At 41.0% G+C, this 25,456-nt stretch overlaps 1 protein-coding gene across 1 annotated transcript in view; it reads left to right on the top strand.

The window, feature by feature from the left end:
* Nucleotides 1-24,796, top strand: part of Rpn10 (regulatory particle non-ATPase 10) — a 38,154-nt gene extending 13,358 nt beyond the window's left edge. The window contains exons 6-10 of the mRNA XM_080280890.1: nt 4,503-4,592; nt 11,805-11,973; nt 12,729-12,938; nt 16,229-16,302; nt 22,352-24,796. Coding sequence (XP_080137016.1) covers nt 4,503-4,592; nt 11,805-11,973; nt 12,729-12,938; nt 16,229-16,302; nt 22,352-22,552 — 744 coding nt within the window. The 3' untranslated portion in view covers nt 22,553-24,796. The remainder of the gene's footprint in view (nt 1-4,502; nt 4,593-11,804; nt 11,974-12,728; nt 12,939-16,228; nt 16,303-22,351) is intronic.
* Nucleotides 24,797-25,456: the final 660 nt, after the last annotated feature.

Raw genomic sequence — 25,456 nt, forward strand, 5'->3', positions numbered from 1 at the left:
AGGTTTCCCTCATTATCGACAAGGGTTTTAGATGCCATCAGTTTGCAAAATCCGTTGGTACTGAATTTCTGGTGGACGCTTTTATATATTCAGTATGTAAATCTTACACAATCACCAATATGTTAACATGATTTTAATTATTAAAAAAGCATTTCCTTTATACATATTCCACCATAGGCCTGTCTCTTCCACATTGAACATTTGTTTTTACAGGCACTGAGAACACTGGTATTTATTAGAAGGCAGAGCGAAATGTGTAGATGGAAATAACCAGAGCTGGAAGCAAGCGACTAGCTGTGCACATATCACAGAGGAGACAGGCTAATGCTGCCTGTGTGGATATTTATGAAAACATTTTATTATTTTCCACAGAGAGAGCCACAGGTACTAAGAATATTTTGTTACTGATTAAAAGCAATCATATGATTCATAGATGGATATGATTTGAGCCAAAAGCAGGTGACAACATAAGACAGACATACTGGCAATGCCTGCATGCATATTTATGTAAACATTTTATTATTTTCTGCAAAAAGAGTTACAGTTACTAAAAACATTTTTTTATTTATTAAAAGTGAGAGTGAGATGTGTATATTCAGTAACCACTGTGTTCATGACAGTGGCAACGTGCTGGTGCCACCTGCATGTATATGTACTGTACATACACATTTTATCATTTTTAACAGAAGGAGCTACAGACACTATGAATATTTTGCTATTTATTAAAAGTGAGAGTCAGGTGTGTAGGTGGAAACGAAAAAAGTCGAAAGTAGACGACTACTTTGCGTGACACAAAGGAGAGAGAATGGCACCACTGGCATACATATTTATGTAAACATTTTATTATTTTCTGTAGAAGTTGCTACAGGCACTAAAAATATTTACCTATTTATTAAAGAGTGAGATGTGTAGACAGAAATGATTAGAGCCGAAAGCAGGTGACAAGGGTTGGCAAAAAGACGCTACCAGGGACGCCTTGTGGAAAGAGTGGACAAAATTTTTGCCAGCCTTGGAACTATTTGATAATTCCATGCTGAAAAAAAAAAAATCTCTGTAGTTGAAACTGCCAAGACAAATTTCGGTAATGAGGAAGCACTGTACAAGGTATTCTGGAAGGAAAGTATGGATGGATATGGTGGGGTGGACATCCTTGTTGAAGAGAAATAGATATGAACATAGTAAGAGTAATTGAGTGGATTACTGTGTTAATGTTTGGAAAACTCATGATGACAATACCTGTAATACCAGATGAACATGTGCCTTGTAAGTCTGCTTGGATGTTGACGCAAAAGACAGATTCTGGGATGATATGATATATGTGGTAGGAGATATGGGGGATGAGGAGCTGTCAGTGGCCTTGTGGGTGCAGCAGCACGTGGATATGATGGTGTGCATGGGTAATGCACATATGGTATGAGAAATGCAATTAGAGGATACCAGAGTTTAGAGAGAGAGTGAACATGTTTGTGTGCAACAGTTTTTTAGAGAGAATGGACTAATAATGCTTGAATCTTAGGGTTTATAGTAGACAAATCAGGAGGGCAGATAGGAGGCTTGTTGTTGTGCTACCCCAGTCTGTCTGATCAAGTAGACCCAGCTTCAGAGCATTCAACTGCCCCTGCAGGACTGTCCCATGCAATGAGCTGGTGTTTACACGCGGCTGACAGCGCCTTGCCACAGCAAAACATGGGAGTCAATGTGGGGGTATGGTTCCTGGGTGGACACCACATTTGCATCTCCACTCAGTTCATAGGGGCATCATAGTAGGCTCCATGTCACCCTGTCACAGGAGGGTAGTAAAAATCGTGATTGTTTTAGGGGTGAAGTTTATGCAGCAGTACAGAATTCTAATATTTGATATAGTTCTAAAGAAATGGGTAGAGGAGAAATGAACCTATATACACTGGAGGAAAATATGAAGGTTGAAAAACCAGTCTGCAAGGGATGCCTTCTTTAGCAAGATGAGTAGAGTGGTGGTGGCTGAGCATGGAGCTGTAGACAGAAGTGCATATGAGCAGTATACAGTAGAACTCTCAATAAGTATCTCATTGAGAGAAACAGTTCAGTCTGTGGCTAGACAAGGGGTCCATCAGTGCCTAAGGTAATGTGTTGGTGATGAGGGAGTAGAAGTCACAGATAAAGAGAAAAAGGACACATTTTTGGGAAGTGAAAAGGGTTGATAATAAGGAGGAATTCTTGGCAGCTAAGCATAGAACTAGAAAGGAAATTTATAGGGCAGTTTGCGTCCTAGAGACTTCTACTGGATAGCCAAAATATTGATGAAAAGAGGAAATTGGTATTTAAGGTGGGTAAAGTGATGATCAGAGAAAACAGTAATCATAGAAGACTGAAGAATGATGGAAGGGGTAGTGGTGGATAGTAAGGATATTGAGGATGATAGGAGAGACCATTACAGCTGGTTTACTGAACAAGGAATTTGACTGGAATGGGAAAAGTTTGGAGATGGAAGATTCAGTGTTTGGCTCTTGGCCTTTGGTTGATTTGATACAGTGCGCAAGGCAATCAACAAAATGTAGTTGGGGAATGCTGGCAGAGTGTCTGGGATGACTGCTGAGATGTTTAAAGCCCCAGGATATATAGGAGTGGTTTGAGTTTTTGATTTGATACATTCTTTTATGTATGAGCTATGTCATTGCAGATGACTGAAGAGTGTGATTGAAGATGTGTATAAGGGGAAAGGTGATGTCCTAGAAAGAGGAAATTCTTGAGACAAAGCTTTTGTACCAGATAATGAAGTGAAGTTAATGAAGAGAGAGTCCTGGAAAACATTAGAAGGGAAAGAGGGAATATTGAGATACAGTTTGGATTTATTGTGGGCAAAGGGGCCACTCATGCAGTGTTCATTGTCCGACAGCTTTGAGGAAAATACTTATAAAGGAAGAGAGAGTTGTACTTTCTTCTGGTTGATGTGGAGAAGGCTTTTGATAGAATGCTCAGGAAAGTGTTGCATTGGGCAATGACAAAGGTTGAGATTGAGAAATGATTAGTTATGGCAGTGGACGAGGATGCCTGCACCTAGGTGAGAGTGAACAAAGGTTTGAGTGATGAATTTTCTAGGAATGTTGGTGTGCATCAGAATTTAATTGTAAGTCCCTTATTGTTATTATGGTGCTTGAAGCTCTCTCCTGTGACTTCAGAACTAGACTCCCATGGAAGGTGTTATATGATGTACTGATGATGTGTTGACCTTGGAAAATGAAAGAGTTGTGGAGGAAAGGTTTAGGAAGTGGAGTGATGATATGAGGTACAAGGAGTTGAGAGTAAACATGGATAAAACAAAGTGATGATAGCATGGCCTAGTGGTGATACTGTCAAAACCAAAAGTGTGTGGTCATGTACAGTTTGCCTCATAATTGTAGGAAACATCTGATTTCGCCCATCCTTCATATCACTTTTTATGAGTCTTCTGTCTAATTCAGGCAGCTTCATGCTGAGTGACAATCCAAATTGTTTCCTGTAATCCTGGAAACCATTTACACTGCTGTGTGGTAACCATATAACCGAGTAAAGGGATGATGTGGAGCCAAGTATGGTGTCACTGTTAACTGGCTTGAGAGATGCAGATGCGGTATCCTGCTGGGAACCAAACTTCCACACTCTCCCCCATGACTTGTGGCAAGGCACTGTCTGCTGGAGGGAACACTTTTTCTTCACAGGACCACCCGTACAGGGGCAGTTGCTTGCTGTAGTTGATGGGTCTACTTGTTCAGATAGACTGGAGTTACTCAACACAAACTGTACTGTGGTGAAAGTTGGACAATAAAGGAGGAGGATATTCATAGGCCCTGAAGTACAGAGATGAGAATGGTGAGATGGATGTGTATTGCATCCTTAAATGACAGCTTGGGAAGTTTAGGATTGTGAATGAAGAGTTTGAGAGGAAGGATGGGATTTGGGATAAGAAGGGGTAGATTGAAATGGTTCAGATATGCGGAGAGGATGGAGGATGACAACTGGGTGCAGAGGGTGAGAAGTATGAGTATGAACATTGAGGGTAGAGTTGTGCGAGACAGACCAAAAATGACGGGACAAGGTCATGCATTGTGACCTTGGATATAGTAGTAGAGAGGCGGGTAGTGATCGAGCAGCTTGGAGAGCTGCCCTTAGGGGACAGGGCTGAAACATGCATGCATGTTGTAGCCTTTATAAACAAAATTAATCACCTTATAAAGAGCAGTTAGTGGTTAGCCATTCTTTTCAGGATTCTTCATCAGTGTTAATATGTACAAAAAACTGAAGTTAGTTCAATGTAAAACTTATTGCACATGAGGTAAAACAATGCAATCCTCATGTTGGACAGTGACTTATTGTAGGCTACTGTATTAAATAAAACTTTAAGTACTTAGCTGTGTAATAGTATCGCATAATAATGATATATAAGTTTATTGCTTAATAGTACAGTATTACAAAAAGCTTGTTATATGTAACATTGTATGATTTTTTCTCCCCCCCCCTCAAAAAAAAAAAAAAAAAAAAATCAGGGTGAGGATGGAGGTCCGGCTGCCAGCTTTGCTAGTGGAGGTGGCTTTGAGTTTGGCGTGGATCCCAACGAGGACCCTGAATTGGCCCTGGTAAGTATGGTTCAAGACAGACACAGTTATATTATGTATGGTCCCTCATTCCATCCTAATGCTTTGGTGTTCCAAAGTTACATGGCAGTCCAGAGGCATATATTTGAAGCAGCATGGTAAGCCACTTTCAGAAGTGCATGCAGCCCACCTTCCTTCCCCCCCCCCAAACACACACAGAATAAGCACACACACGTATATTTGCGTAATAATGAGAACATGGTGAGGAGATAAAAACAAGGATTGGATGAAGTAATCGTGGGATAGAGAATATTGTGTACCACAAGATGGCATAGAACATGGAAGATCTGCCATTAAGTACAGTACGGTACCAGTATTTTGCAGAAGAGTAGGGTATAGTTGCCTTGGATCATAGTGCTAGTGGAAAAATATTTGTATATAATCTGAAAAATGTTAAAAATGAAAAACAACACATGTTGATAAAATCTGTGTTAGTTGCCCCTTCTTAGAACTATAGTTAAGGTAAATGCAATATTTGCAACATACTGGAAAAAATGGGGGGGTGCATTTTGTATGGACCATCACTTGGAGTTGATTGTCCATACGAACCCAGAGGCGTCACCAGTGTTATAGTAAGCAAGCTTATAGACACAAATCAGTGAAAATGTTTCTTGCAATTTTTTTGTTTTGTTTTTTAAGACTATGCAAAAAATTAATTGGAAAACAGTAATCATATTGAATTGAGAATGAGTGATGGGAAATTTTTGTTAAGCTGGTAATTCTTGTGGTTGCTTGCCTATTAGTTGCTGGTAGAATTTGTTTCATTTTATTGCCTGTATCTACTCCCTACTCTGCAGTAGATGGGAATACACGGGTATTCTTTCCAGCTGACACTGCTGAATGTGATATGAGAGCCTTCATTCACAGCAGACTTCCACTTCACTTTTTTTTTTTTTTTTTTTTTTTTTTCCCCCCCTGTTCACTGACTGCAGATACATTGCTTGTCAGAGCACATGATTTAACTCTCTCCTTCCTTCCCTTTGGATTTTATTTGGGTGTTTTAGTGCACTACAGTCTTTTTCCACTGTGTTGGTACAGTTTCACTCGTCCATGTCTTCACAGTTTCACTCAGCCATACCTTCTTACATAACTCTAACAAACATTTCATTCCACTCTTTCCTCTACACTTATGGTAATCATTTTTCCTTGAACCATCAACACCTTCCTTCCCATTCTTAAGTTACATCACAGCATTCTTCAATTTTGCCTCTGTTGCATTTCCTAACATTACATTCCTTCACTGCACACCACTAAATCATGTTTACAGCTGCTCTGTTCATTCTAATCTCATTTACTCGGCTTCAAAAATATTCTGTCCATCTGTGCCTTTCATCGTTTCCGCTTGTTAGTATTCGGCCACTTCCATTGCTTACACTTTCACACTTCATTCTGCTTTCACTTTGACATTTTTGTACCTCCCTCCACGATAGCTTCCTATTTTCACAGCAAATTGCATTCATTTTTTCTTCCAAGATCAACATTTATCTCTTTTTCCCTCTTTACTAGTCTCTTTGCATGCAACTTGCTCCCATATTCTCTTCTTTCATTTGAATTCCTTTATGCATCCACTTTAGACACTTTCTCATTTGCACCACTGTTCTTTCAACCTCTTCATCTCGCCATGCTCTGCCTTTCTTATTTGCCAACCTCACGATAGCACCCTCCGCCTTGGCATTCCTAACTAAACATTCACACTTTTATGTATTCAGTAAGTTGTCCAGATCCATTCATTGTCTCATCTCCACTACTTTTACCTGGTATTCATCTGCCATTTCACTCCCCCCCCCTTCTCTCTCTCTCTCTACACACACACACACACAGGAGGCCATCACTGAATTATTTGTTGGGTAATGAATTAATCACAAAAAGGAGAGAAGAGAAAGATTTGGGAGTGCTGGTCCAAGATAGTTTGTCACCAGAAAAGCACATTAACAAGATAGTTGGAGAGACTTATAAACTCTTGACTAACATAAGAGTAGCACTTCATTATATGAATGAGGAGATGATAAAAAAATTGATAGTGGCCATGATCCGCCCCAGGTTAGAATATGCAGCGGTAGTGTGGTCCCCACACAAAAAGAAAGATATAAACAAGATTGAGAGAATACAAAGAACAGCAACCAAGATGGTCCCCAGTCTGACAGACCTGTCATACAGAGAGAGGCTGGAAAAACTGGATTTGCCTTCCTCAGAGGAAAGGAGAAAGAGGGGAGACATGATTGCAGTAGTCAGGACCATGGTGGGAGTAGATAAAATTGACAAAGAAGATCTGTTTGTATGGGATAAGAGAGCAACAAGAGGACACGGAATGAAATTGAAAAAGTCAAGCTGCTTGAAGGATATCAAGAAATATAGCTTTCCTTACAGAAGTATAGACTTATGGAATAGCCTGGACAAAGAGATCGTCCAGTCTAAAAACTTAAACGAGTTTAAAGCTAAATTTGACTTATTGAGAAACAGCAACGGAAACCCACGAGCATAGCACATTCCGTGTATATCAGAATTAGGTATATTAGGTAAATACTTAAATATTTGGAACGACTTAGACAAAGAGGTGGTGCATGAGAAAAACATTCATGTGTGTAAAGGTAGAGTTGATAAATGTGGATATGGAGACAGGACAACACGAGCATTGCTCAATTCCTGTATACTACAAATAGGTAAATACAAATAGGTAAATACACACACACACACACACACACACACACACACACACACTTTCATATCACAATCATGTTATCAGCGGTACCTCTGCATCATCCTGTCACCTCATTATATCCACAACATTCCCAAGCATTGTTCTTTCCACAAGCACATAATCAGTCAAGCTCCTTCAACACTGTCTCTGTCCCTCTGAACCATTTATATATATAGTATGTGCATCTTTATGCTTAAAATATGATGTACAAATGCACAAGCTCAATTCCTGACACATTCCTTTCAGTTGCCTTCCATTATTTTTGTCCCCTGTACTCCTTACTGTCCCATTACATCATCCACAGGATTAGTGTCAACTCTCCCATTCATGGTACCCATCGCAAGGACTGTATAACCTGTAGGCATCTGTCATATCACTTCATTCAGTGCATCCCGGAACTTATCTTTCTCTGCCACAAACCTATCATCGAAGGTGCGTGTGCACCTTTTACTCTCCAGAGCTAGAACTTGATGTATTTATTGTACATCTTGAGTTGACACAGTCATACTCTCCCATTCCCCTCTGTCATTCATCACTTCAGCATATTCCATGTGCATTCATACCCAGTCTTAAACATTCCACACCCTCCCACTCCACTTCACATCCTCCTGCTCCTCCACTTTACAACCTCTCATTCCTCCACTTCACACCCTCTCACTCCTTCACTTCACACTCTCCCACTCCACTTCACACCCTGCCACTCCTCCACATCACACACTCCCACTCCTCCACATCACACACTCCCACTCCTCCACATCACACCCTCCCTTTCCTCCACTTCACACCCTCCCACTTCTTCTCTTCACACCTTCCCACTCCTCCACTTCACACCTTCCCACTCCTCCACTTCACACCTTCCCACTCCTCCACTTCACACCTTCCCACTCCTCCACTTCACACCTTCCCACTCCTCCACTTCACACCTTCCCACTCCTCCACTTCACACCCTCCCTCTCCTCCACCTCACACCCTCCCTCTCCTCCACCTCACACCCTCCCAGTCTTCCACCTCCCACCCTCCCACTCCACTTCACACCCTTCCACTCCACACCCTCCTTCCCATTCCTCCACTTCACATCTTCCACTCCTCCACTTCACACCCTCCCACTCCACTTCGCGTCGTCCACTCCTCCACTTCACACCCTTCCATTCCACTTCATATCTTCCACTCCACTTCACATCCTCCTACTCCACTTCACACCCTCCCACTCCACTTCACACCCTCCCACTCCACTTCACACCCTCCCACTCCACTTCACACCCTCCCACTCCACTTCACATCTTCCACTCCTCCACTTCACACCCTTTCATCATCATTTTACAATGCCATCATGGTCTGCGTAGCACTGTTAAATACATTCGCCACTTTCATCTTTATATTCTCCTCATTCATGCTTCCCACATTATACATGGCCTTACAAACCTACCCATTTGGTTGGGGGCCTGAACATATACTGGGTCCTCCGAGGCTCACTGAATATTCTCCCATAACGAAGTGATTTAAAATGGGAATGTGGGGGCACTACCCCACTCAGACCTCAGGTTTGCATTCTGAATTTTCCCTTTAAGTGGACTGCCAACCAAGACTAATAAGATTCACCTACCATGCTACATGGCCATTGGCTCAGCTCATCCACCCTTTGCCACATCTTGTTTTTTGTCCTGCTGGGTGTCTAGTCGCCGTTCTCAATGGACAAAACCAGTGGGGATGCCAGCTTGGTCACCAATGGCCTGGCCATGATGGAGTCAATGGAGCAATGATGATATGAGTAGTGGGGGGGGGGGAACTAAAAATGGCATTGTTGGATTGTTTATGCCATTGTATTTTGCTGATGATTTAGCCTTTCCAGTGTCAAAAGTCCCACTTAAGCCATATAAAATGGCATACCATCCTCTAACACAATGTAGTGCTACTGTCAGGTAACAGAGAGATAAGCAAAATGGTATCCTGTAACCTAGGAAACTGTTTACTCCACTGGATGTAACAACATAGCCACCAACAATGCATGTTTGATGGTATAGTTGGTTAATTCACTCCATCCAGACATGGCCCACAAGGGTTCAAAACCAAAGGATGCTTGGGATTTTTTGCTCAGGAAATACCACATAAGCAAGTATTTGTGGTCCCCCTTTCCTTAAATGCAAAGCCTAACCCTGACCTCTTACTTCCAAGGGGCAGTGGTGTCTGTGATGGACAGATGGATATTGGAAAAATAAAATGTAGGAGATATAGGTATATCAGAATGTCCATGTGATGAATACAGTAAAGAATGTCCATGTGATGAATACAGTACAGTGGTGTCCAGGTGGTAAGGGATGTGTGACTCAGATTTGTACTTTAACCCCTACACCGCGGGCTTGTTTACCAATGACTTGCGTGTGCCGCGGGGTTATTTGGGCTCCGACAGACTCTCAAAAAATATTTGCCAAAAATCAGTTATTAGTCCTAGAATAATAAAATTACATATGCTTATGGCACATACCTTCAGCTTTCTCCTGGAATGATTGTTGAGCCTTCGTCGGTTACCGTAGGACTTGTGGAGACCTCTGAAGTAGGGTAACAAAGTCTCCACTTTACACTTCCCGACAACCCGTAATATGATTACCACAGCCAGATACAAACACTATAAACACTATTCTACAATTTTCAAGTAGTTTGGGATCCATACTCGAAAAAAAAAAAACTGTGAAAGCAATGGAAATTACGAGCGCTTCTGATCGTCGCACTGGCACTAGTTCGCTTTTGTTACTCTGTCATTTATTATTCATAAAACCCCTCACACTTTATATTTCTATTACTATATAACACTTATATATATCTACAGTCTTTATCCATAAGTTTCCTTCAGTAGTATTAGTTTATTGTCACTGTAGGGATTCAATTTCTTTCAGTAAAATACGTAGCATTCACTTTCTCGTCCTGTATACTGGCATTGAGAGTGAATGTCACTTTCATCTTCACTCTCATAACTCATAGCATTCAGACATGCTAGAGTGAAACTTTCACTTTCATTACTCCTAGGGTATATACTTGTATTCTTATAATACTACTCATTTACATTTCTATTTACGTTCTCTATTTTATTTACGTTATTTACATTTTCTATTTTATTTACACTGTGTTGTGCACTGTCACTTGAAATAACTTATAAAACTATTTTCCATTGTTCACGTATATTTACATTCATTACTTTCACTTGCTGTTTACACATTATTTACACATTATTTACAATTCCACTTGCACTGTTTTACTCAATAGAAAGATCGTAGTCACTCTTTTATCAATTGTCAGCCCTTTACCTCTTTCCACACGAGGTTTAGTAGGGGGTAAAGGTCACAGAGCCATTTGCATGGGGGTGGAAAAAGGCCTTGAAGTCAGCAAGAAAAAACATACGTCCCCTCACTTCGGAAGATGAGAGTAAACTGATAAGGCAGGGCCAGCCTGGAGGCCTGTTTAGGGGTTATTCAGAGTTACCAATATTGGTTCTTGAAACAGCTAAGTCTAGCACTGATATGATTGGCAGGAAATCTAGACAATACATTATAAATTTGGTAGTTCCAGGTGAATGTAAATATCACTTAGGCTTCTCCCTTCCCTCCTTACATGTATATTTATTACGAAAATAGATTAGAGGCCTACTTAGGAGATATATAATCAGAGCTACCAATGTTAAATCTTGAAACAGCTTTGTGTAGCACTGATATGATTGGCAGGAAATCTAGACAATACATTATAAATTAGGTAGTTCCAGGTGAATGTAAATATCACTTAGGCTTCTCCCTTCCCTCCTTACATGTATATTTATTACGAAAATAGATTATACGGCATATTTCAAGGGGGAAAAAACAGCGAAAATTAGCGAACGAGTGCACGTGAGGTGTTGTCAGGTGATAATTAGCCAATTCCAGGTGTATGGCACTCTCACTTACCTTATTTCTTTCTTGTATATATTATTTGGTATAAGAATACGACATAGGGCTTATTTCAATGGATGAAATCAGTGAAAAATTCCAGGGAAGATTTACTGAGCGTAGCATGGCCGGGCAGGCGAGAAGATAGGGTAATGGAGGGGGGGTAGGGAGGGGAGTCAAGAATGGGGAGAAATGGCTAAATTGTCAACAATGGATGGGAGTACAGATGAGATTAGGAGTGCTGACTAGTGTTGGACATTGGCAGTACTGATAGATGATACAAGCCCCCACTTGGAAGCCCGGGTGAATTCAAAATAACACAGAATCACAAAAGCGATGCCCCGCGGTATGATCCCTTGCTCCCAAGCATCACGAAAGTGACGCCCCGTGGTTAAGGGGCTAAGGCAGATGGTTAACAAAGACTAAAGTGCAAGCACATTTCAAGAGTGAATGGATGTGGTGAAAAACAAAACTAATAGTTAGCTAGTGAATAGAAGGAGAGATTAACATAAAGTAATGGTGGGAAGTAGGATAATGGGAAGCACATTAGAGGATTGAGGGATTGACGGTAAAGCATTGTTTTAGGCTCTACGAGTATCAATGGAGGAGCAGCGTCAGCGCCAGCAGGAGGAGGAGCGCCGAGTCGCGCAGGAGTCAGCCGCTTCTGCCACCCCCATGGACACCACTGCCAGTCCCCAGCAGCCGCCACAACCAGCTGCACCAACCACACAGCCATCTTCCACAGCCACTGAAGGTCAGTGAATGAAAATGTTTGTTGGGTTTTAATCATTGTGGCTGTGCTGGTGCCCTCAACTGAGTATGTTTTCCTGCTGGTAACCAGAATGTCTTCTTGAATTGCCTTGGCCACAAACTCCCAAAAGTTGCCAATGCTCATCTGATAACTCAGTTGATTTTTTTTTTTTTTTTTTTTTTTTTTTTTTTTTTAAGTGGGGAGATAGTCTGTTGATGGGCAATAATGGACTATCCATGTGGAATATTGTATCATGCAAACAAACATTTCAACTTGTTAAGGAAAAAAAAAAAAAAGTTTGTCATTATATTCTACATTCTTGAACCCTCCTCTGACCATGTTACCAAATATAATTTTTAACCAGAATTGCAGGGAAATTGTCTTAAATTGATCATATAAATTTTTTTATAATTATGATTTATAATGTTACTTTTTAAAATGCAAATTTGTATCTCAACATGAGTTAAGATATAACAAATGGATGGGTAAAATAATCATGCCATAAGATAAATTCTGGAAGGACTGATGCAACCCAGTACAGGCACTAGCTATGTAAAATATAGGTCATTTGCTGAGAATATACTTCTATACTGTAAGTGAAATGTTTTTGTGCTACATACCTCTTAATGCTCATGGATGATGTGTTATTAAAAAAAAAGAAAAATACAGTCTAGTGAATTTTGGGATGCTGTAAATGTTGGTTGAATTGCATCTCAATAATGAAGCAACTTGATGTTGAGTAATTTGATGTATATCAGGTGGGCAGTCAGAGGAAGAGATGTTGCAGCAAGCCTTAGCTATGTCCCTGGAGGCTGGTGGAGCTTCTTCAGCTGCTACCAAAACTGGCACTGCCACTGCAGCTGCTGCATCTGCCACACCTGCACCACCTGCTCTCATCCCTGATTTCTCTGCCATGACTGAGGAAGAACAGATTGCCTATGCGATGCAGATCTCCATGCAGGACTGTAGTGAGTGACATTGTCATTGCAGTGTTTGTCTGTCCACTGTATGTATTGTATATTCGTATCATACTGACTTTTTTTTTTGGGGGGGGGAGGTTTAATATATACATTACAATCCCAGTTAACCAGGAAGCTTAAGGAATTTACCATCCTTTTTACCTATTTTTCCTGAATATGTGATTTATATACTGTACATACAATGTGATTTATATACTGTACATAGGTCATATCATTGCAGTATATACAATAATCATGACTCATATTGGGAGACATGCAGACAGATTCCATTTGAATCATTATCTCCTCTTAAACACACCCCTTAGACATAATACATGCGTTTGCAGTGTCTTGCAATACTGTAGGTCAGAATGCACACAGTAAGTCCATTTTGTTAAATATTATTGTTATTAAAACATGGAAGTCAGTATAGACTAAGATATATCGAGCAGTCATTGGTGAACAAATGAAATGGAAAGAAATGTTGTACAGTAGAATAATCACGACTTGCTCATACATCAGTTGTTTATATGGCCGTGGACCGCCCATTTCTTCCTCACCTTACTGTTGTCATTCCATCCATCACTGTTCAGCATTTTGCTTATAATAAGGTAAATACATAGGAATTGCCACCACAGTAATTTTGTCCAACAAAACAAACCTTCATATCCATTAATTAGTTATATCTTGTTTACCATTGCAAATGCACTCCAAGATGAATTTATATATTCTGCTGAATTTTGTGAAGAATTAGGTAATGCTGTTATTGGAGGATATTCTTCAAACTGAATCCATGTGATGATTCTGTGCTCCATGCAACTCGGCAAGCAACATAGCAGTTTTATTCTATCCAGCCAGTACACAAGCGTCTTTCTGTATGTTGGAGAAACACACGGTACATGTGTGTACATGTGTGGAAAGTTTTTAACACTCTATCTGGGAATGAAACTCGGGACTCCTAAATAGGAGCCAGGCACGGTGTTGCTGTACCACGACGTGATTAAAGCCAAGCCACCTGAATTCTATGAAGAAAACTTTGTTTTCTTAACTTTTATAGTGCAGTCGAGAGCTCATCTCACGGACACATGATGTAAATGAGTCAGTTCAGTCCATTGACAAATCCATTTGTGTTCTGATTTTCTGTGTTGTCTGTGCAAAGAATTGATGGATGGACCTTATCACGGAGACTTATCACGTACATTTATTGTCTTTACTACTTTGGGACGGTGATGGTCAAAGATAGACCTAAGATTATTTTTATACCTGCATATGTTCACTAAATCATCAGAAGAAGTATCAGAGGAATCATTGCAGTGTAAATGCTGATCATCTTCACAATAAATCACATTGTGGTCAATGTTCATGTAGTGTATGAACCAGATAACTTTTTTATAAGAACAAGGTATTGGAATTTCAAAACCAAAGTGATCAGAGCTTGACTGGAGACAAGGGGTCAGATAATCAACTCTACATTTTATAAGTGACTGCATATCCACAGTGGAATCAACCTGCGCATTTGATATGTGACTGCATATCCCCAATAGGGGATAAGATCAAATCAAGGACATGTCCTTAGATGTGAGGTGAGTGATACACATGACTGAAAAAATTATTCAGGTTGGTCACCTTAGGGAATTTCATGGAAAAGGATTGTCAGACCAGTAATTGAAAGCAACACAGACAACCGTGGCTTAATCGGTAGAGAGGTGGCTTGCAGTCCCACCAGATCCAGATTCAAATCCCCGCTGGGGCAGGGAACAGTTTAAGAATTTGAATTTCATTAAAATCAGACTTTACCAATCTACCAGAAGACCCGCTGACATGTCGTAAAAATACTCCTGCTAATACCAATACACCAGTCCTGTATGAAACAGCCCTAGCATGTATTCAATGTGGACAGTGGGTGTTAGTGCTGAAGTGGTGACATGTAGAGAGGAGAGAGGTGTATGGTATGTAGGAGGATTACTGGGCCTTGAGAGCAGGCTGTGAAGTCTATGCCCAGAGTTGGGGGGGGGGGGGACAGCTGCAGCAGTCCTCAAGATTAATGAGAAAACAAGCAACATGAGCCCATCTTCTGCTTTGTCCTCTGGGAACACACATCTTCCCACACACCCAAAAAGTTCACCCACCTACCCATGTATCAGCTGGCTTACCCCACCCACCCAATAAAGTTCACCCCCTCCCACCAACCTATCACCCAGCCCACCCTACCCATCTGCCCATTTGGAACTCTCTCTCTCTCTCTCTCTCTCTCTCTCTCTCTCTCACACATACACACACACACACACACACACACACACACACACTTATAGTAAAGATACCTCTAGAAATTGACGAAACTCCTCCTGCAAAACCTCGATTTATACCTGGATGGCCTAATTGATAACACCTGTGACTCTGATTTATTGTTGATGGAAATTCTAAATACTTTCTTGGAGAAAAAAAAAAAAAAAAAAAAAAAAAAAAAAATGGGACAAGGTTAGAAGTTACGGAAGAAACATAAGAAAAAGGAAGGCCTACATTAGAAGGGATGTTTTTTGAGTGGTAGAGGATATATGTATCAAATATTTGCTATGAGACAGACAGTCAGCATGGTTTGTGAGGAGGATTATTAGTTGTTTATGGCATTTATGAATCTAGAAAAAGCATATGACAAGGGAAACAGCATTATGGATGGTTTTGCTTATGTATGGTGTAGATGGTACTGGTAAATTGTTGAATGCTGTTAAGAGTTTTTATAATGGTAATGAAGTGTGCTTAAGGGTAGGTGGGCATCTAAGTGAATGGTTTAAGATCAGTACTGGTGTGAGACAAGGTTGTATGATATTTCCATGGCTGTTCAATAAAGTAATAAATATACTGTGGGAAAGAGATGCAGGATGATGATGGTGAACATTCATGAGTGCTAGTGCTACACCTCTGCCTGGATGGTGAGCAGCAGACTTTAACTTGGTTGCTTGGACTCAGCCTCACCCTTAAGTTGGAAAAAATGGTCAGGATAATGATAATGATGTGTGAACTTCTAAAGGGATTTATTAGGAAGTAAAAAAGTACTGTATAGGAAAATCAAGTGATCATTTATACCGTATTTTGTAGGTTTTGTTGTTGTTTACTAATCCAGTCTGTCTGATCGAGGTCAGGCAGTTTAGAAAACCATCCACAGCAGAACATGACATATGGAATTATATGTCATAAACTAGTTGTAAAAATTATTCCTGTATAATGTTAGCTGACTTGTGGAAGCAGTTGCACTACCCAGTTGATGTATTGCAGGCAATAATTTTATTTGTCTTCAACAGAACCAAAGGAAGAAGAGGAGCCAATGGATATCGACCCTCCACCCTCTGCCTCAAAACCAGCTGAAACAACTAAGGTATATTGTAGTCCTTCATGTCATTTCAGTTCACTTTCTGACATAATGCTCTTAACTTCTCAGCTTGGCTTGAATTTTTTATTCCAGCTTTATATTCAAACTTGTACCCTTCAAAATATGCAGGTTATTCGTAATCTGTTAACTGCTCTATACAGCCTGGGCTGTTCTGAGTGCGACTGCTTAATACAGCCCTGGCTGCACAGGTGAATTTCGAATATAGTGCCATGGTGACCAAGGCCGACCCATGCAAGCATGTTTGAGCCTTCAAAACCGAAAAAGAAAAAGAAAACGAAAACCATACATTTCAGTAGGGAATCAGACACTTCGATGTTCATCCATGGCTTTACCAAGGTAAATATTGAGCTAATATTTCGTTACTATGTACTTTGGCATGTGTTCTCTCAATTCCTAAGACAAAATTTGGCCTTTGGGAAATTTCATTTTTACCCCTATGTCTGCGCAACACGGACACCTCCAAAATACCGCCATGTGCGGTTAACGGGTTAATGCTTGACCCTATACTATGGTTCCATAACTTGATTAAGGGTTCTGTTTGCTAAAGCAGTATGTACTGTAAGGCAGAAATCATTTGTTCATTCATTCATCATCTAATCCAGTGTTGCCCCATGAGGAGCGTAAGAGCCCGGGACTAGTTGGTCCTGACATTCAAGATGAGAGTGACCAGCTTTACTCAACCCTGAGTGGCATTACGTCCCAACCACCCGTTTGATATAAACCTGCACTGGCTCAATCCGATTGGAGGGCTTTAATTACCCACTAAACCACCAGGTGCCATAATTTGGTTGTATGGTTACCTCCCAGTGTAGTAAATGGTTTCCTGGTGTACAGGAAACCGTTTGGCTTGTCACTCAGTGTAGAGTCACCCATAGACAGAAGGAAGAAGAAAGAATGAAGGAAGGAAAGACAGAAGGGGAAGGAAGGAAGAGAGGAAAGGGCAGGCACCTGAGAGCAGGATTACATCGAGTGAGTGGATGGTGAGGGCCCCCACCTACCACCTATAAAGTAGAAATTACCTAAGTATAAAATTACTCTAGGGTTGCAAATAAACACAAGAACTTTTGCTAAAGACTCATATTGTATACTGTACCACCTTGTACTGTATGTGGGTTAGAAATGCACCTCACTTGATCATAACTGGTGTACTGTAGTGAGATGACTCTGCTGCTCAATTATGCAAACATCTCTCACCTCCCTCTTAGTGACCCAAAAGAAGATGGTGGACTACAAGTGAAAGGTTCACATCCAGATGACCCTGGGGCCACAACTACAACAAATGAGTAGATATTAAGTGTAACTTTTTTTTTTTTTTTTTTTTTTTTTTTTTTTTTTAATGTAAATATGATGTATATAATTTGAAACCCCTTTATATTGTCAAAATGTTAAATTTATGTACCCATCAGTCTGTAGTCAACTCCAGTTTTCTAATTGTGTATTATTGATTAGTCCAAAATATGTTATGTGATTGTTTGGTGTGAGATAATTCGCTTATGCTGTTAGCGAACAATGATTTAGGCACTTTTTTTTCATTATACTTTCTCATTTTCACTTCATTATAATCCCATGTGAAGCCTCACTGGTCATGTACAATCACCATTTTCACATTTACATCATTGACACAGGCTACAGTCATTTGGCATTCTAATATGACCTTTGAACTCAGTCACTGTTGAATGTGTTAGTGTCGGTGATCAAACAGTAGTATGGTGTTGGAGATCAGGCAGCAAGTGAAGTGAAATAACTGTCAATTTAGGTGAATTGGTAGCTTATTTGCAGACTTGTGTTTAGTGGTTGACCATTGACCAGAAACTTATCCCCATTCAACCCATGTTTATAATGGCCTTGCTGTATGACTGATTTTCAAAAACACATCTCAAATGTCTCTGTAACAACTGTGGCTCAGTGGGTTTGAGCACACCACTCTGGCTGAAGGGTTGGAGGTTTGTGTCCACCCAAGGGTCATTGCTAGACATCAGGAAGGGCAGCCGGTCATAAGGTGCTACATGCTCCAGACCTAAGTCCTCTACCTAGGGGCAACGCGATAGACCTTATCGAAAAAGGGGGACATGGTGTTAAAAAAAAAAAAAAGAAAAAAAAAAAAAAAGAAGAAGAAGAAGAAGAAGACATCAGTTAATGGTAGGTCTACTGCTGGACTGGAGCTTCTGCTTGGATAGAGAGTGATACTCTGAATTAACTCTTCTCCTTGCTGGCAAGGTATGAATAGGGAAGGTGTCTATAGGAAATGATACCTGGTACATGTGAAAGTTGAAGTATTATATGTATTGGCTATGTGTGTGTGTGTATATATGCTATGGGTAGAACGAGCAGGGTATCAAATATATGCACACATATGAAAAGCCATACAATCAGCACCTACCTAATATGTTCCATGGCTTGGCATCAAACCTGACATATTCGTCATTTGCACACAGTGCACGTTTTTTTTTTTTTTTTTTTTTTTTTTTTTTTTAATGTGACCGACTCTGGGCATAGGCTTCACAGCCTGCTTTCAAGGCCCAGTAGTCCTCCTACATACCGCACACCTCTACATGTCACCACTTCGGCTTGCTGATAGGTAATGACATTAAGCTTGTTGAGGTTGGGGGAGTGGACTTTCTGACCACTACTTGGTGGTGGCCAGAATCAAGGTCCAATTAGGATGGAGAAATAGAAGAAGAGAAGGACAGGAAGAAGGAGTATTTGTAAGGAGAGTGAAAAGTTACAAGAGGATGAGAAAAAAGCAGAGTATAAGAGAGAAGTGGAGGAACGATTGGGCAATTATGAATTGGAGCAGATGGGGGACGTGGAAGGTGTGTGCAGGATATTTACAGAAGAAATATGTGCAGCATGTGATGTGGTGTGTGGGATGAAGAGAAGGTGGTGGGGTGTGCAAGGAACAGCGTGGTGGAATGAAGAGGTGAGACTGGCTGTGGCATAAAAGAAGAAAGCATACAATGAATGGATGAGAAATAGGGACGTGGAAGAGGTTGAGAGGCAGAAGAGACAGTTATATGTAGAAAGAGGTGAAAAGATTAGTAAGAGAGAGTAAGAAGAGAGCGGATGAGGAATTTGGAAGGAACTTGAGTGTAAAGTGGAGGGACTGTAAGAAAATGTTCTGGAATGAGATGAAAAGAGTAAGACAGGGTGGAAGTGAAGTTAGCAGGGGAGAGAAAGATAAAAATGGTAGATTACTAGTGGAGAAGGGAGAAAAAGTGAGCAGATGGAGAGAACACTTTAAGGAATTGTTAAACATACAGGATGGAAGTAATGCGAGTATAAGTGGCTGGGGAATGGCTGGGAGAAGGAGGGAGGTGAGAAGACAGGAAGAAATCAGTAGGGTAGAAGTTGTGGAAGCAATGAAGAAAGTTAAATTGGGGAAAGCCCTAGGAATTGATGGAGTGTGTGGTGAAATGCTGAAGTATGGGGGAGAGATCGTAGTAGAATGGATGTGGAAAATGTGCAGATTGGCCTGGGAGGAAGGTAGAGTCCCGGAGGATTGGAAGTCGGGTATAATTATTCCCTTGTACAAAGGAAAAGGGGAAAAAGAAGTGTGTGGTAATCATAGGGGCATCTGTCTTCTTAGTATAATAGGAAAAGTGTATGGTAGGATACTTATTGACAGTTAGAGAAAGAACGGAGGAATTAATTTGAGAAGAACATGGAGGCTTTAGGAAGGGAATAGGTTGTATAGATAAGATATTCATTCTTAGATCTTTAGTGGGAAAGTTTCTAGAGAAGGGAAAGAAGTTGTATGTGGCTTTCAGGGATTTGGAGAAAGCATATGACAGGGTGGATAGACAAGGATTGTGGAAAGTATTAAGAATATATGGAGTAGATGGGAAGTTGTTGAATGCTGTGAAGAGTATGTATGATGGTGCTAAGGCTGCAGTGCATGTGGATGGTGAACTGAGTGAATTTTCTCTTTCAGGGTTGGGTTGAAAGAGATGTGTCATGTCTCCATGGTTGTTCAATTTGTACATGGTTGGAGTAATAAAAGAGGTACAAGGTAGGGTAGTGGATGTTGGAGTGGCCCTGGTGAGAGAGGGTAGTGTTTGGAAACTCCCTGTACTGTTGTTTGCAGATGATACTGTGTTGTTAAGTGAAAACAAAGGAGAGCTTCAAGGCTTGGTGGATGAGTTTGGGAGAGTGTGTAAGAAACGAAATCTAAAGGTGAATGTAGGGAAGAGTAAAGTGATGGTCTTTGAGAGATGTGAAGTCAGTGAATGTACAGCGAGGTTGGATGGTGAGGAATTGGAAAATGTGAGTACGTTTAAATACTTGGGTAGTGTAATGAGTAAGGATGGAGGTTTGGAGGGTGAAGTGCTTGAAAGGGTACAGCAGTGAAGAAAGGTTGCTGGTTCCTTGAAAGCAGTGATAAGAAGCAGGGAAGTGAGCATGGAAGTGAAAAAGTTACTACATGACAGTATTGTGATACCAACTCTAACATATGGTAGTGAAGCTTGGATGTTGCTGGAAGGACACAAGTCAAGAGTGAGAGCAATGGAAATGAGTTATTTAACCCTTTAAACGCGGATCGTCGCGTTTGCAACACTCGGCAAAAAGGACATAACAGCGGAGCGTCGCGTTTGCGATTCTAGTAAATTTTGAATAACCGCGGGCAGGCAGGCTCCAGCTGGTATTGTCTATCAGTACCACCACCCTTTAGCTACTTTTAGCACACTTGACCTTTGTACCACTGACCTCTGTTGTTGCCAAGTATCGCGTTTTTCCCCCGTCCCCCCCCCCACCACGGCCCCTGCCAGCCTGGCTGTGATACATGGCAGCACTCTGAGTGCTCAGAACTGTAAATCTACGCTCTCCTCTCACAAGCAGTTAATGCTAATAGGAAACGCTTGTTTCCCCAGTCGTAACACTAGCTTTTTTTCTCACGGTTTGCCCCTGTTTAGCGTCAGTTTACCGCAGGCTTTCAAAGTGACATTATGGCGAGTTCTAGTTCTTCCGAGTCAGTGCAAGCGGCTGACAGGAACGAGAATAAAGTGACGGGCGTAAGGCAGAATAAAAAGCGCGCCGTGGTGATCTTTTGGGAAGTAATATGATTGAAAATAATGCAGTATACATGTTTTTAGCTGTGAAAATGGAAATGTTTGTTGAGTGACGGGAAGACCGCTGCCGCACTGCATGTCGGCCGTACGCTCCGTTGATTTTAGCCTTATTTTCAGTGCTTATTGTACAAATACGGATTCCTAACTACCTTTACGTTGTATTATAAAGTTTACTGTGACAGAATGAGGCTGTGGTAGAGGGGAAACCGGGTTGCTGGAGGTGTGAAAGTGAAGATTTGGTTACCCAACTTTGCAAGTCTCCACAAGTCCTTGGGTAGTCCACGAAGGCTCAGCACCTGTCTCTGGAGAAAGCTGAATGTAAGTACTATCTGCCATACCAAGTATAATGTTCTAGGGTTAATCTCTGATTTTTGGCGAATATTTTCCTACAGGTACTCAGACTGCGATACAACCCCGCCACTCGGGGGGGCGCGACTGTACACGGCTGCGTTTAAGGGGTTAAGAGGAGCCTATGGAGTCACATGGAGAGACAGGCTGACGAATGAGGATATAAAGGAGCGTTGTGGTGTGGATGTGGATGTGATAGGAAGCGTTATGAGGAACACACTGAGGTGGTTTGGCCATGTGGAGAGGATGAAGGGTGAGAGACTGACAAAGAGAGTGTATGTGAGTGAGGTGGAGGGGGGAAGAGGGAGGGGGAGGCCGAGGATGAGATGGATGGATGGGGTGGAGAGGTATATGAGAGGGGGGTGTGAGGTGGGAGCGGGGCAGTGAAATGGTGGGGGACAGGGCGATGTGGAGGCGATTTGTTTGTGGCCACCCCGGACGGGATTGAGGCATCGGGCAATAGATAGATAGATAGATGGATAGATAGATTTGGGAACCTGGGATGTTTGGGTTATGGTGATGGTGGTGGCAGTATTTAAACCCAAAGTCAAGAAGCTTATTTTGTATTTATGGGATATTAGACTATGACTGATATTAATACTTGGATATTTTCACCTCAGGTCAAAAAGGAGGAGCCATTAGATGACCAGGACTTCTCACAGGTAATGGCTGACCCTGCCTTCCTGGAGAGTGTGCTTCAGAACTTGCCAGGTGTGGACCCTCAGAGCCAGGTGGTGAAGCAGGCTGTTGGCTCACTTACTCAGCAGGAGAAAGACAAGGAGAAGGACAAGAAGAAGAAAAAGGATGAAGAAAAAAAGTAATAGGAATAAAAAAATAGTGATTAAAAATAGTTTAGGAATCAGAAACAAAAGTTAAAAGTAACATGGTAGACATCAAGAGTTGTGGTTACTTTAGTGCAAATGAATATCTTTATTTGGGCAAAATTAAGATTGAAGAAAAAGTAATAATAATCAAGAAAATTATCAAGAAGAGTAGTTATTTAACAGTAGACATTACTGTTTCTAATGACAATGTGATTAAGCATAGCTAGAGGTTATTTGTGTAAAAAAGTATGATTCTTTGTAAGGACACTAGTACACAATAAGTGAATAATGGTCAAGAAGAAGAAGGGTAAGAACCAAGAGCAGAGTTTAGTACAATGGAGGGTGTTTTGAAAGAGTCAAAGATATTGACTAAGAATTGTTTTATATGTAACATGGATAGCAGTGAGAGTTTGTCAGACTTGGTTGAAATGTTGTACAGTATACAAGAGGAAAAACAAGACAAGATTTTGATCAAGCTTCTTGTTCTCAGTGCTGAACACAAACCCAACACAACGTTATTTTCCCCCCTACCAGTTCTTTTGTCTACCATGTATTGAGCAAGTATGACTTGCCATGTTTGAAGAAACAGGAATAGTATCGCTTTAAATGTAAAACGAGCATGATTATTTCTGAGGAGAACAAAGTGATTGACCTCATAAGATTTTCATTGTTGAGTATAGAAACTTGAAGAATAGCTTAAGTTTTTAGTAAAGAGGGAACTTGTACATCAGTGTTCAAATTAAAATTAGCTTGGCTGCAGAGATCAGCATCATCTAATCTCTGAAATAATCATGGATGAAGTAATAATAGATTAAAGATAAAGCCTGAATTTGCAGTTTATTGGTATGCATGTGCATTAAGGATTAGAATTAGCAGAAGTAAAGACACAAAGTGGGAGGAAGGAAAGATAAATGCTGGTTTGAAAATGAAGGATATATACAGAAAAAGTCCGGGAAAGAGAGAGGATAAACAAGAGACGTGAAGCAGGGATAGAAATAAAAAAGAGCAGAGAATGGTGGTGGGAAAAAAAATGAAGAAAGAATAAAGGGTGGTCTGCAGAGCTTCAGATAATTGAGAACCCAGTACATCAGTGGATATTTAAATATATCCTGAGAATACTATGGGTACTAATATATTCATTATCGTACTAGTGTGTATTTAATGACTAATTTATATTCAGTGAAAGTAATTTTCTGTAACATACAATTTGGTTTTGGTTGGGAAGTGTATTCTGTTTGTGATATCTTGATGCCATTCTTCAGCCACTTACATCTCAGTAAGTATTTATCTTGACACATAACTTATCGGTGGTTAGATAAGTTAGTCGTATTATGCAGGTTTTTCTCATTTCTAGTTGTTCTGTTTTGGTTAATGATAAATACAAACTTTTGTATAGAGTATACTGTGTTTGTTGATTCAGAATAGTGAAGTAAATGACAGCGTAGAACACTGAAGAATGTATGGTGGGAATTGCTGAAGGTAAGAAGAGATTGCAGTTGACTCAGAGTAGGGTTGCACAGAGGTATTTATCAATGTATCTCACATAACTCCACATGCTGCTGTCTAACCGTTAACTCATTTCCACTCCTCACCCAGGTGGTAGGTGGGGGCCCCATCATCCACTCATTTGATGTAAAGCTGCCAACTTTTCCTTTATGACTGACATTCTTTTTCAGTGTCTGTCCTCCTCTCTTCTTTTTTGTCCCATCCTTCTTGTCACTATTTGTTACTCTTCTTTCAACTTCAGGTGGCTGTACGCTGAGTAATAGGACGATTGGTTGCCTGTGACTCAGGAATCCATTTACAATGCTGGATGGTAAACATACATCCAAATAACAGGGTGACATAGAGCCTACAATGGGTGCTCGTGTAAACCAGCTGGAAAGACGTAAATGCTGTGTCAGTCCAGAAACCAAACATCCACACCAATTCTTTCCATCCAGTCCACAACAATGAATGAATGAATGTGCTGTTGTGATTTTGTGCAACCACCTGGTAACAGCCCAAGGAACCAAGGGATCTATTACTTACCTCATGTACCAGCAAATAATGTTGTATGCAGATTATCTGCTTGCCCACTGTACTTCTAAGATTAGGGACAATAGGTCCACAGGGAAATATAGGTCACTTGAGGGCCGCATGGAGAGGATGGAGAACAAGAGACTAATGAGGAGAGTGTATGTGAGTGAGGTGGAGGGGAAGGGAGGGAGAGGGAGACTAAGGATGAGGTGGAGGAATGTAGTGGAGAGGTATATGAGAAGGTGGTTTGAGCTGGGGGGAGGGCTATGAAGTGGTGGTGGTTTGTGGCCACCCCATTTTGAGTTGTCTGGCTATAGATAGATAGAGGAATATTAGGTCTATGCAGGGTAAACAGATCCATGAAGGAAACAGATCAAAGTGGGAAAATAGGTCCATAGGGAAAGTATATGTCCATAGGATCAGAGGTCCATGGGGGAAATTGGTTTCCTGGAATAACAGGTGAAGGGGAGATGATTCCTAGGCGATATAACTGGAAACAGACTTATGTAATAGTATCGCTAATTTACCCCCCTGACCCCAACTCACCCACAAAATTGCAAAGTTACTGTCTGTACCTCGAGGGAGATCTGGTCAACCTGTGTCATGCTATCCTTGCAGTTTGACCTCACTTCCCTTATCCTTCCTCGGGTATTTGAGTGTTAACAGCAATGCCATTAACTCCCTATCTCATCACCACTATCTCTGTCTAAAACATGCCTAACACTATTGTCCAGGACCCTGCCATACTTAGCTTTCCTCTTTCTCTGTCTGGCTGTCTCCCCTCTCGCTTTCTCTCTCTCTTTCTCTTTCTCTCTTTAAGGTGAAGGCTCCACCTTCCATACAAAATCCCATCTTGGCTGGAGTTGTTCCAAACAACACACC

The sequence above is a fragment of the Coenobita brevimanus genome, chromosome 86, assembly GCF_032717465.1.
Source record: "Coenobita brevimanus isolate Jiangsu-jjx chromosome 86, ASM3271746v2, whole genome shotgun sequence".
In the NCBI taxonomy this organism is placed as follows: Eukaryota; Metazoa; Arthropoda; class Malacostraca; order Decapoda; family Coenobitidae; genus Coenobita; species Coenobita brevimanus.